General features: G+C 41.6%; 1 protein-coding gene across 3 annotated transcripts in view; it reads left to right on the top strand.

Annotated features, from left to right (window-relative positions):
• Window positions 1–12,164, top strand: part of rnf220a (ring finger protein 220a) — a 36,052-nt gene that overhangs the window by 21,558 nt on the left and 2,330 nt on the right. For 2 of the 3 annotated variants that reach the window (XM_061732803.1, XM_061732801.1), the window contains exons 8-10: window positions 504–615; window positions 4,951–5,148; window positions 5,584–5,658. In XM_061732803.1, coding sequence (XP_061588787.1) covers window positions 504–615; window positions 4,951–5,148; window positions 5,584–5,658 — 385 coding nt within the window. The remainder of the gene's footprint in view (window positions 1–503; window positions 616–4,950; window positions 5,149–5,583; window positions 5,659–12,164) is intronic. The other variant, XM_061732804.1, reaches the window with a different exon arrangement.

Raw genomic sequence — 12,164 nt, 5'->3', positions numbered from 1 at the left:
TCTATATAACAAACATCAGCTGGCTGGCGCGGGCTCGTCTCCCTGCAACGCATTATCGTCAGCGTTGCGGCCTTTGCATCGACCGTATTGATTTAGTTATGGCTGCTTCATATGCTGGTTGACAGTGTTAAAGGGGCATTTTCTGCCATCAGGCTCAACATTAGTCAGAGGCTGCTGGAAGGCAGGGAAAGAGCGGGGGCACTGGTTGGACTGAAAGAAAACTGGAGGAGTGAGATGAGGTGTAAATGTGTGATGATCGGGAGATGACGTGTGATCAGGTACGGATGAGCAGAAATCCGACTTAGGTGGTCTGCAGGTGGAAATCTTAAGTAAAATCCGGGTAAATGTGTTTTACACACGTTTCTGACGGTAGTAAGATCAACAATCAATCAAATCTCATTTAAGAGTTTTTTTTTCAGCAGAAATTGCTTCCCCAACAGTTGATTGGGCAGGTTTTGTGAACGTAGAACCAACGTCTTTGTTTCTCTCTTCTCCGAACCCAGAGTGACGGAGGAGGAGTCCACAGCGACCACCATGGAGGCTCTGAAGGCCCGAATCAGAGAGCTGGAGAAACAGATACTACGAGGGGATCGATACAAGTGTCTCATCTGCATGGTGAGTTTAACATCTATGTGACTGATGTCTGTCCGTCCGTCTGCACCACACGCTGCCGTGAGAGTAATGTGACCTCAAAGGTGCAGCGTTTCCTGAGCTTCATGTGTAACCATCAACAAGTAAAGATGTGGTTTATAGCACATTTAGTGAAAGCGTTTATTTTCCTCCAAATTCCGGAGAAAATATCCTGAAGGAGTTTACTCTTTCTTCTGTTTGGACGAAAAACCAAAGGGGTTCAGGCAGATGCTGTTTCTTTTTTTTTTTGCACTAGTGGCCTTTATGCAAAGTAGGTGGACATGAATGGGTATAGAGAGAGGGTGCAGGAAAAAGCAACAGGCCGGGATTTGAACCTGCACCGCCTGCACGAGGACAGTCGCCTCTCTAAATGGCGGCCCCTCAAATAGGGCTGCAACGATTTGTCGACGTTGTTGACAAAAATCGATAATCAAAATTGTCGACAATGAATTCCATTGTCGACAATTGTCGCCAGACGTGTTTTTCCAATGGAGTGAGGCGTCGCACTTCAATACAATCTCCGCGTCTCAGCCGAGCGGTAGCGGGTAAACAAAAATGACGGCGTCCTGTACAGCAGCTGCATGTAACAAAACTTCAAAAGTTTGGGAGCATTTTAGCTTGGATATGGCGAATAAAAAGATTACTTGTAAGGTTTGCAAAGGAGACCTTGCTTGTCACGGGAGCACGTCGGTAATGCACGAGCATTTGAAGAGAAAGCACGTCGGACAGTTGAACAAAACAGACTCGCGTTGGTAAGATATTAAGCGTATTTTGGCTTTAAAAGAGAGCTTTAACGTTATGCCTGACTGTGCCTGACAAAAGTATTTTAAATTGAATGCATGCAGTCCGAAGAAGAGCCACCATGGACCCCTTTCTGCAAAAGAAACTGCTGACGGGTTTCAACAAATGAGACACCAGTTCAACCCAGAGAACGTCCTGCCATCCAGAACCCATTTCACCCACTTGATGGAGAAAAAATACGAGACAACATTTTATTTTATCATTTATTTTTTATATAACACAATGGCCTGTCCTTAAAAAATGAAAAATAATGGACAGAGGTTTATTTATTCATGTCTATACTGACTGAACACTGTGCCTGTTCTTGGTTTTAGACAGGTAATTTTATTTACTTTTTGTATGAACAGCGGCAAAGTTGAATAAAATGTCTATTTTTCATTTAAGTATCCATCTTTCTTATGTTTATTATCATTTGCCACATAATTAAACCAACCTCATACAAAATTTAAGAAAAAATTACTAATTATCCGATTAGTCGACTTATCGTTTCAATAGTCAGTGACTAGTCGACTATTAAAATAGTCGTTAGTTGCAGCCCTACCCTCAAATACTTTTTGAAGGCGGGTTCTCAGAGGATCTCCGCCAGGATCTGCTCACATGAAGTTTATTACTCAGATGTTCTTCTCCCCACATACGGGAGGATTTCCTGCTACGCTTTCTTCCACCTACTTTACTCACATTACTCTCACGGAGCAGAACGCAATCTAGTATTAGTGTGTGTGTGTGTGTGTGTGTGTGTGTGTGTGTGTGTGTGTGTGTGTGTGTGCGCGTGTATTTGTGTGTGAGGGAGAGAGTAAGACGGTGTTGAAGCTAGTTGCATCTCATGTTGTCAGTTGTAAACCTTTTGGGTGTCTGTGTTGTTGTGATGCGCTTGTAGCTCTTGCATGGCTTCATAATTAAAAACAACTGCTGGCATAAATACGTATTCTACTACATTATCCCTGAAACTTCCATCAAACTTCAATTTATTGTCTGGTTTAAAGCAACCGAGATTAGCATTTATTCATATCTCTATATCGGTATTTTTGGCAGGGCATTATGGGCCATTAGCTGAATCTGAGTGAAATCCGTGGAAGCCAGGTCTGCTTTAAAGTGAACGTGTCAAGCGTCTTGTTTTGTTCTCTGGTGCCTTTGGACGGTGGAGGATGTTTTTAGTGGTCCAATTCCTGGAGCCTTGCCAGTGGGCGGGGCAGACGTGCATTTGCCTCTTTCTTCAGATGCAAAAATATGAAACTGTCACTTTTAGATGAAAAGTCGGTGTCGTGCATCACATATTGATGAATGAACGGACTCACACACCTGTAATGTAATCCATGTGTCTTTCATCGATGGTGTCAAGCTCATCGAGAAGCAGGATTCATTTTCATCAGACACTTGCCATGCGCTTGTACCATGCTTGTTTCCCACTTTATGTCAAGTACCCATCCTGTCATCTGTCAAGCTTGTGGACAGTCCAGCATCGGCATCCTGTGCCTGTGCTTGTCTATGTGTGTGTGTGTGTGTGTATGTGTGTGTGTGTGTGTATAAAGCGGGTAATTACCAACGCCTGTGCTTCCTAAAGGTCACTGGGTGCCTGAGGTGACACGGAGGGCAAGGCACAGCGATCGATCACTCACTGCCCCATGGACACATGGCTCCTCTCCGCTCATCTGTCACTGTCCTTTATCTCTCACACACACCGAGGCATACAGGGAAACACAAGTATGCCTACACACTGCAGCGTCTCCCATCTAATCAGTCTCTGTCTGTCTTCAACTTATCTCTGTGCTCCCGTCCTGTCACTTGGTCTGATCTAAAAGTCATCAGATTACTCTCACTTGTTGGCAACATGGAGAAAGGGGGGAGGCATTCTGAAGAAGGTGGAGATATTCACTTCAGCTCCTGAGACGTTTCAGAGAAGTTTAGACTCAGTTGCTAAAAAGTCAATAAGAGAAACGGCTGCGATCAAGATCTTTAAATGTTCTGTAAATGGCCAATACAAATTAAAATCCTCATATCAATGGTAGTGATGGTTTCCTGCTCTATTGGTCCTTCTCTGGTGGTGCTGCAGCTCAGAGCTCTCGGTGGAATTATACCGCCATCTGCTGGTTGTTTTAGGAAGAGGAATCCAGTTCTAACTTGAAAAACTTTAAAAAAAACACACAACACTGTTTTTGATAGTAATTAGCAACAGTAATGCCCGAATTTAAGCCAGAATGAAAAGAACAAAAGAGATGTTAAAGGAGAACAGACAGTTACACTCTCTAAACCTAAGTACTGTATTTCACATCAGTAATCACAGAGCAGAACCTCATCCATACATGTGGTGGAGCTCATTGGAACATTCTTCCCTTGTTCTGGCAAATGTGTGTCATCTTTAGATACTTTTTATTTTAAATGCGAGTAAAACGTGAGGGCACGTGTCTTATACACATTATCAGTAGTGATTTATTGAAAATGATGGAGTTTCTAGAGTATCAGACAATGACTAAGTTTACATGCAGTCAAAATTCGGGTTATTGCTAATATTCCGGTTACTGAAACATTCGGAATATTCCGTTTCCATGCGTGAGCAAACAGGGTTATCCCTGTTTACATGGTAATTAATCATTCGGGATATCTGGATCAAACCAGCGACGCACGGAGAACGTGATGACGCAATTCCCGTCATTTCCACTTCTTCTTCCTGTTTCCAAATTCAAAACAAATGCTGTTTCGCACAACTTTTCGCTCACCTTCTTGTAAATCTGGCTATCCCGGTACTTTCTACCGTCTACAAATGCAGAAATGTTCATATCCTTCATTACATTTATGAAGTGATTAGTCTCCTCCTCACTCCAAAAGTGTGGCGTGGTCTTGCGTTTAGCCGTGTTTATAAGAACTTCCTGGACTCAAAAGACCAGGATTCCTTGTGAACAGAGCATGCGCAGAAAACTATTTCCTGTTCCGTTTGATGGGGATATTCCGTTAGGCGTTTACATGACCGAATATTCAGGTTTTAAAAGGAGTAACCCAGGGGTCATATTCGGGTTTTTAAAAACCTGAATATGAGCAAATTCGGGTTATTCAAAGGGGTTATTGGTGTTTACATGGCCGTGCAAAACCGGGTTATTGCCAATATTCAGGTTTTAAAAGGATTATTGACTGCATGTAAACACAGTCGCTGTTTCATCATGAGAATTGTTGTTGTCTTAGTGTGGACATCCATTAGTGATGAAAGGCGAAGTCATCATGCGATGAAGCCAGTTAGATTCCTCCTCCCGCTGTGAGCTGCACTTTGAAACATACTCTTTTAGTACTTCAACCATGTCCTCGGAGTCGGAAACACGCATCACCAACGTCCATCCATCGCACTCATCAGCTGTTTCTTTCGCTGTGGATTTCAACTTTTTCTCGGCCCGGGTTGTTCTCGTCCACTTGTGTCTCTTCTGCACTTTTTCGTGTTTTGTGTGTGCACGATTTAGTTTGGGCTCTATGATTAGCTGCCACCTTTTGCCCCTCCCCCCTTTCCTCTCCCTCCCCCCACCTCCCCTCCTCCAGCAGAGAAAGCCTGCTATCCAGTCAGGTGTGGAGATCAAGAGCGTAGGGGCGTGGCTAGGGCCCCGGCCACTGGCCACCGAGGTCGGTGAGAGGCAACCTAAGTCCCTCCCCCTCGGCCTGTACTGCCTGTACAGGGGCCTTGTGATAGGGGGCTACGGCAGCAGCATAAAGAAGCTCCTTCCACAGCCCCTAAGGAGGGTAAGGCATCCCCTCCCTCCCTCCCTCCTCTGCTCCTCCTCCTCCCCCCATCCCCACCATTCCTCCCCCGTCCCTCCGTCCTTTTCCAGAGGAAAAGAAGAGTCTCCTGCATCCTCCACTTGTGCCTGCCTTCTTCCATCTCTGGTTGTTCCCTGGCCAATATCACAACCGTGTGTGTTTGTGTGTGTGTGTGTGTGTGTGTGTGTGTTTGTGTGTCAGTGAGACCTGCAGACTTGCCCGTTCAGTTAACCCCATCATGCTGCCTTGCTCAGTGGTTCTTTGGCTGTTGATTGTGTCGTTCCATGGATAGCTGTCTGGTGTCGTGGCTTGATTAGGGTAACGTTCAGTGTTGGTTGTTTTAAAGAGTGTGTGCGTGCGTCCTGTGGACAAGAAATCATTTCACTGTTTCCTCTCTCTTTCTTTCTGGTTTTTTAGGACTCCTACACAATGCCGCTCACCTCCATCCAGTGTTGGCACGTCCATTGTGAAGAGTGCTGGCTCAGGACTCTGGTACGCTCACATTTGGACACACACACACACACACACACACACAATGGCTCAAACTCCTCGTTTCTGCAGGGCAGCTCCTCGTGATATGCAGTTATTGCACCTCATTTCATAGTCAGTGAGTTTCTCTGTACTCGTGCCCCATAGGGAGGAACTAAAATGGAAACGTTCCCCAAATGACCAGTTTCCTGGCTCCGAGCTCGATCCAGGCTGCGCAAACACTGAGATTCCCTCTGTGGGTGGGGGGTAGGGGGGGTTTAGATGGAATGGTCCCCAAAAGGCTTGTTAAAATGCTGGAATAAAGTGGTCAACTCTACCCAACGTTACGTACAGGGTGCCCCAGGTGGGTGTGCACACTCCGCTCTCTCTGGTTCTGTTGGTTATTAGTTAGTCTAATATATTCAGTAGAGGGTAATTAGCTGGTGCTAATGTGGTAAATGGAGCGTGGAAGACAACAGTGTTCCCTTTGCCGGGAGGGTAAACAGTTTACTTATTGGCTCACGCTTTGATTTCTTTACCGTTATTTCATTTTTTTCTACTCTTCACCTGTTTTTCACTAGCGTCAGATTTTATTCTCTCGAGTCACCGTACATGCCTCGTCTCCTGATCCGTCTCCTCTTCCGCCTCGAGCGTTGTCCTCATCAGTCTCCACTAGGGCTGGGTATCGATTCAAATGTCAAGAATCGATTCGATTCCGTTTCTTAATATTCAGAATCGATTATCATGATTCGATTCGATCCAATTCGATATTGATTTGGCTTAGTGTTATTTAAAATGTTTTTTGAGCTGTTGCCTGAATTATATGACTGTAAAATAACTAGTGAAATAATAATTTCACAATAATTATTCTGAAATAACTAAGAAATAAATAACTCAAACAGGCCTTTCAATATCCATTTAAAGTGCAAAAAAGAAAGAAATTGCAACGGTTCATGCAGTAAACAAATCATTTTATCTAATTTAATCTGTCACCACACACACATATTGCCATGAAGCACCTGGCATTTTTCAGAAGTGTCATGACAAACTGTGTGTCCGACTACTGGGATTAAAGTTCACCTGGCGAAAATGATTGGAGGAAAAAAAAAAAAGAAAAAAAACAATCTTTAGACATAAGAATCGATTTTTAGGAATTAATATGAGAATCGATTTAGAATCGGAAAATCGATTTTTTTCAACACAGGCCTAGTCTCCACCGTTACCCCCAGGAGACTTTGCCTTTGGTTCAGGATTTATATGGCATAAGACAATTAAAATCAGAAAACTCCAAAAAATCTATATTTTGAGTTAGTTTCTGCATAAAAATTAGGCTCATCTACTGTTACATCTATCACATTTGATAAATCCTTCATTTTGTTTAAGATTAGACAGATTTCCACAAGAATATGACGGAGAAAGACTTTAAATGCCATCATTCCATCAAATCAAATGACTGCACACAAACCGCTGTAAAAAGGGGAGGAGCTGGTTTATTTCAGCACAGTCTCCACTTCACTTCACCGGTGCTAAAATAATATAACCCATCTGTCTCTGCAGTGGCTAAATACGTCTACAAGTGTTTTGCTCTGCCAGTATTTTTAAGTGCAAAGATCATCCTTTAAGCATTCTCCAGGGCATTTCCCGTGTAAGACGAGGTCACTTGTCTGGTAGCTGCACGGCCAGTTCTAACTTGATACATCTAACCATTAAACTGTGAAATCCTAAAGCAGACAGATGGACTTTAATGAGTGGCAGTTGGTGTTTATGGGAAACTTCTGCTCGGCAGAAGGCTGCGTATGTTCCCCCTCCTGCTTATACTGTAATGTGTTGTCACTCTTACTTTCCTCCAACATTATTTAAGATATCACAAATAGCTTAGGGCTTTCTTTATGTATTAAAAACTTTCACCCGACCAGGGAAAGAAAAAAAAAACATGCAGTTTCTGAGTGGCTGCTCTGCTGCTCACTAACCACTTCAGCTGAAGTCAGCGTCTCAGCTGCACCTTCACATTACACTTGTATTCACACACAAATAAAGAACTTTCTAATTTATCTCCAAAAAGGATATCTCTACAAGTCTTGATTATTTATTGGAGATCTACAGGTATGACGTAAAAGAAAAATGCCACAAAACACAATAGATTCCCTTTTCCCCCTGTGTATAGTATTATATATATAGGGCTGAGCGATTATAATATTAAATTGTGAAGGTTCACACCGTGAAGACGACCTTTCAAACTGCAGAGATCGTGGGATCGTCTAGGACGGGGGTCGGCAACCCGTGGCTCTAGAGCCGCATGTGGCTCTTTAGCGCCGCCCTAGTGGCTCCTGGAGCTTTTTCAAAAATGTTTGAAAATGGAAATAGATGGGGAGGGAAATATATTTTTTGTTTTAATATGGTTTCTGTAGGAGGACAAACATGACACAAAGATTCTTAACGTTTTCCAATGCTGTAAAAATGTGTAGAATAAATATTACATTTCAACATTTCTGTTAACAAAGATTTGTACGCAAGAGTATTACAGCCATGCAGGAGAAAAAATATTTGAGATGGAAAGATTTTTTTTTTATTGTGCATTTCAAGAAAAAAGTCGAAATGTCGAGAAAATAGTCGAAATGTCGAGATTAATGTTGAAATACAATTTCAAGAATAAAGTCGAAACTTTGCCTTTTTTCTCAACATTTAAATGTTTTTCTCAACATTTTGACTTTTTTCTTGGAAATTTTTACTTTTTTCTCAACATTTCGACTTTTTTCTCGACATTTTTACTTTTCTTCTCAACATTTCGACTTTTTTCTTGACATTTTTACTTTTCTTCTCAACATTTCGACTTTTTTCTCGACATTTTTACTTTTTTCTCAAAGTGCATAATGAAAGAAAAATCTTCCTCCTCTAAAATATTATTTTTATTTTTCTCCTGCCTGGCTCTAATACTCTTCCATAGATTTGCATAACAAAAAGAGTCATTAGCAGCTACATTTGCAGCCAAGGACCCAGTTATAACTAATATAGATACATGCAGCATGTGTTGTCTTCATTCTAAGGCTGATACAAGACTTTTCATTTTCATGTTTTTGGTCCAATATGGCTCTTTTAACATTTTGGGTTGCCGACCCCTGGTCTAGGGCACATTCTATAACTTGCAGTTCTATGCTGATGCATGACTCACCAGGCGTATTGATGTCGTCAACCTGACCGACCAATCATAGCAAATTATGGGCAGTTACGCGCTTTCTTACCCGCCTCCTTGTTTGTGTGTGTAGCGGTAGGCATGGAGAGCGATGGCTGATACCAAACGGAGTTGGTCGCAAAACAAAAAAAAATCCATCTCAATTAAATGTCAAACACCTGCTTAAAGTAGCTGAGCCATGGTACGAGCTGCTCAGCCGTAAATACTTTTACAATTGTCCGTTTTCTTTTTTTAATTTAAGATTGTGATAAAATCAAAATAGTGATATGATATTGTTGACTACTAAGATCAATGCAGATGCTAACATTCTTACAAAGCACCAGCAGTGGCTCTAATGTCCACTTGGTAACCTTAATGCAGGTCATCATAGTGCATAGTACAAAAAACAGATGAAAAGCAAGCTGCTGAAATATTGATCAAATTTTTGAATTAAAATCGGCTTTTTTTTATTTACAAAAATCTTAATTTCAGTTAAGATTTAGATTATTTCATTACAACTATAGTTGAAAGGATCCACAGGTATTTCTGACTTTGTGCTTGTGTGTGTGCGCGTACCTGGTGATTTCACCTGCTGATGAGTTTAAGCATCAATAGAATATCAAAATTATTTCAAAGTGAATGAAAGAATATGGCCTAAAAGTTTGCTGCCTTTAGTCAGCTTCAAATGTTCATCTGTGTGCTAAGTATGGCATGGAACAGGCATTTAGTTTAAGATCAATACTGATTCATGAAGAACTTCACTAGCGTACAAACAAAACAACACCCGTGCCTGTTTTATGAGTTCCATATATTGTAAGTCAGTATTAAGACAAAGCGCTCTTGTTTACGTCTGCTGTGTACCTGTGTGTGTGTGTGTGCAAACGTAAACGCAGCCATCACCGGTCTAATGTATGGGGAATTAAACACATAGCCTGGAGACGGCTGTAAAAACGGGAGGGCCAGGCTGATCAAAGTAAATGCCAGGAAATCTAGTTAATGCCAACCCCCAGCCTCTTACTGCTATAATGAAAAAGGCAGCTGGAGCACAGCATGACAGGCGTACACACCCACACACACCCATGCATATCCACACGTGCTTTCTGCTTTCACTAAACACTAAGTACACCGCTCTAACAGGAGCCAATGGGACGTGCCTTCTTATCCTAAAAAATAAATAAATAAAAACTTTGAGATTGAGCATTGAAAGTAAAAGCATCTTCAAATACCAATGTGATTTGTGCCAACACCATTATACAGCATAGTAGGGACATCGATTCACATTAAAATCATGATTCTTATCCTTAGTGATGCTGAATTGATTAAAAATGTTCAAGAATACACCAATTCAACCCTCGTCGCTGTCACTGTAGGTTGAACCGCGCTGCCCTCGCCTTCTGTTGTTTTCAGGTATCGTTGAAGAGTTTTATAGACTAATCTTAAAGCCCTTATCGTTCACAATCTGCTCAGTGAGCAGCCGGTGCTGCCTAGTTATTTGTGCAGACTTGTCACTTTAAATTTGGAAATGTAGTTAAATAGTAAGGCAGTTGGCTAGAGCCTAACAATTAAAAAATGTTTCATCTTATTTTTATCATTGTTTTCAAGTGTTTATTTACACAATGTACACCACACAATTTCTTACGGCATCCACCGGCATGAATCTGGACCAAATCAAAAGGTGAAACACTGAAAGACTTGCGCCCCTAGAGTAACGTCACTAGCGTCGAAAAGATCTCAAAAGTCCTTGTCCTGTTCTGGTCAATAACGTTCTCAGTTTCATTTCTTTTCCTTCACCTTCCTCTTACCTCAGAAGTGATTTGGTGCCTCTTAACCTGAATATGTGAAATATGTTGGACTCAACGACGTTTCACAGCACCTTAGCTCACAAACTTGTATTTGGTGGCTGAATTTATTTCCTTTCAGGGTTTAATGAAGTATTTTTTTAATTTCAATTTCAATCAGAGAAAAGCATGTAAATATTCTTTTTAGGGTCAGACAATTCAAGACTTTTATACCCAGTGAATACTCTGTTAACGCAGCGAGAGAGGCTGAACTTACGTGCTTTCTTTTTACATACCGTCTTCTCCCATTACAGAGTGATAGTGAGTTGAGTTAAAGATCATATGCATTATCCACGTCACAATGACATCATCTACTGGTTTGTGCAGTGCTTTGCTTAACCTTTAGATTCAGCATTAAACTGAAAACTGAGTCTTCGAGACAAAAGCTGACACATAACTATAACATTCCTTGATGTACTTTTTCACAAAACCAAAAAAAATAAAACAAACCCTCATTCCTTGGTGTCTGGAGTTTGTGGAAAAATTTTCATTTATCCTCAGAGATTCTCTAAAGGGAGGAGTCTTGCGCTCAATTTATGTCAAAAAAGACTTTTTAAGGTCTTAATTGATTATTATTTATAACTTAGTAGATCTGTTGTTATTCTGCACATTTCCAGAACTAGAACCTCCACGGCGCATTATTTCATAAAATAACTTCTTACATCCAGTTTCAGAGGTTTCATATTAATTTAAGTGTCAGTTTTAGTTTTGATTGTGCTACATGTAATCTATAATGAATCGTTGATATTTTTATGGTAGGGTTTTTGACCACTCAGTTTTACTAGAGACCATGTTTACCTGTTCACATTCTTCCAGCGTTTCCTTGTCCTTTACAGTTTGTTGGTCTACTCGGTGCTTCTTCTCTTTCATAAACATGTTAAATTCATGAGAAGCAGTGCGGGTTCAAGGGATTCAAGGGCATTTCAAGGTGGCCAGGGATCAAACACATATCCTTTTGATTGCTAGACAACGTGATCCACAGCTGCCCTGTGCAGTTCCCGTTTACATTTCTTCCATAAGCGGAGCACAGAGAGGCCTAAGAGGAGGATGTGTCTGCAGCAGTGAGGGAGCAGGCTGGCAGAGAGTCGGGGGGGGCTGGAAACGCAGGGGTGGAGGACAGTGGTCGAGACCACCCAGCCAGGATCTTGTAATTCTGTCAACCCTGTGTTGCCTATTATCACCTGCTGCTTTACTGCAGATGGCATGCTATCAAAGCACTGCCGAGGGAGAGGAAGAGGTGGCGTTGGGCTGCAGATGGGGAGATTTAGAGACGGCGAGTCTGCAGATTCTTTGATGGAATCTAGAAATCACGTTGAAATGAATATAAAATTGAGTCACCAGAGTAGGCCTGTGTTGAAAAAATCGATTTTCCGATTCTAAATCGATTCTTATGTCTAAAGATCGATTTTTTTTTTATTTCTTTTTTTTTTCTCATCATCATTTTCGCCAGGTGAACTTTAATCCCAGTAGTCGGACACACAGTTTGTCATGACACTTCTGAAAAATGCCAGGTGCTTCATGAC

This window comes from Cololabis saira, chromosome 10 (genome assembly GCF_033807715.1).
Source record: "Cololabis saira isolate AMF1-May2022 chromosome 10, fColSai1.1, whole genome shotgun sequence".
In the NCBI taxonomy this organism is placed as follows: Eukaryota; Metazoa; Chordata; class Actinopteri; order Beloniformes; family Belonidae; genus Cololabis; species Cololabis saira.
The sequence above is the reverse complement of the archived record's forward strand: the minus strand, read 5'-3'. Positions and strand labels throughout refer to the sequence as shown.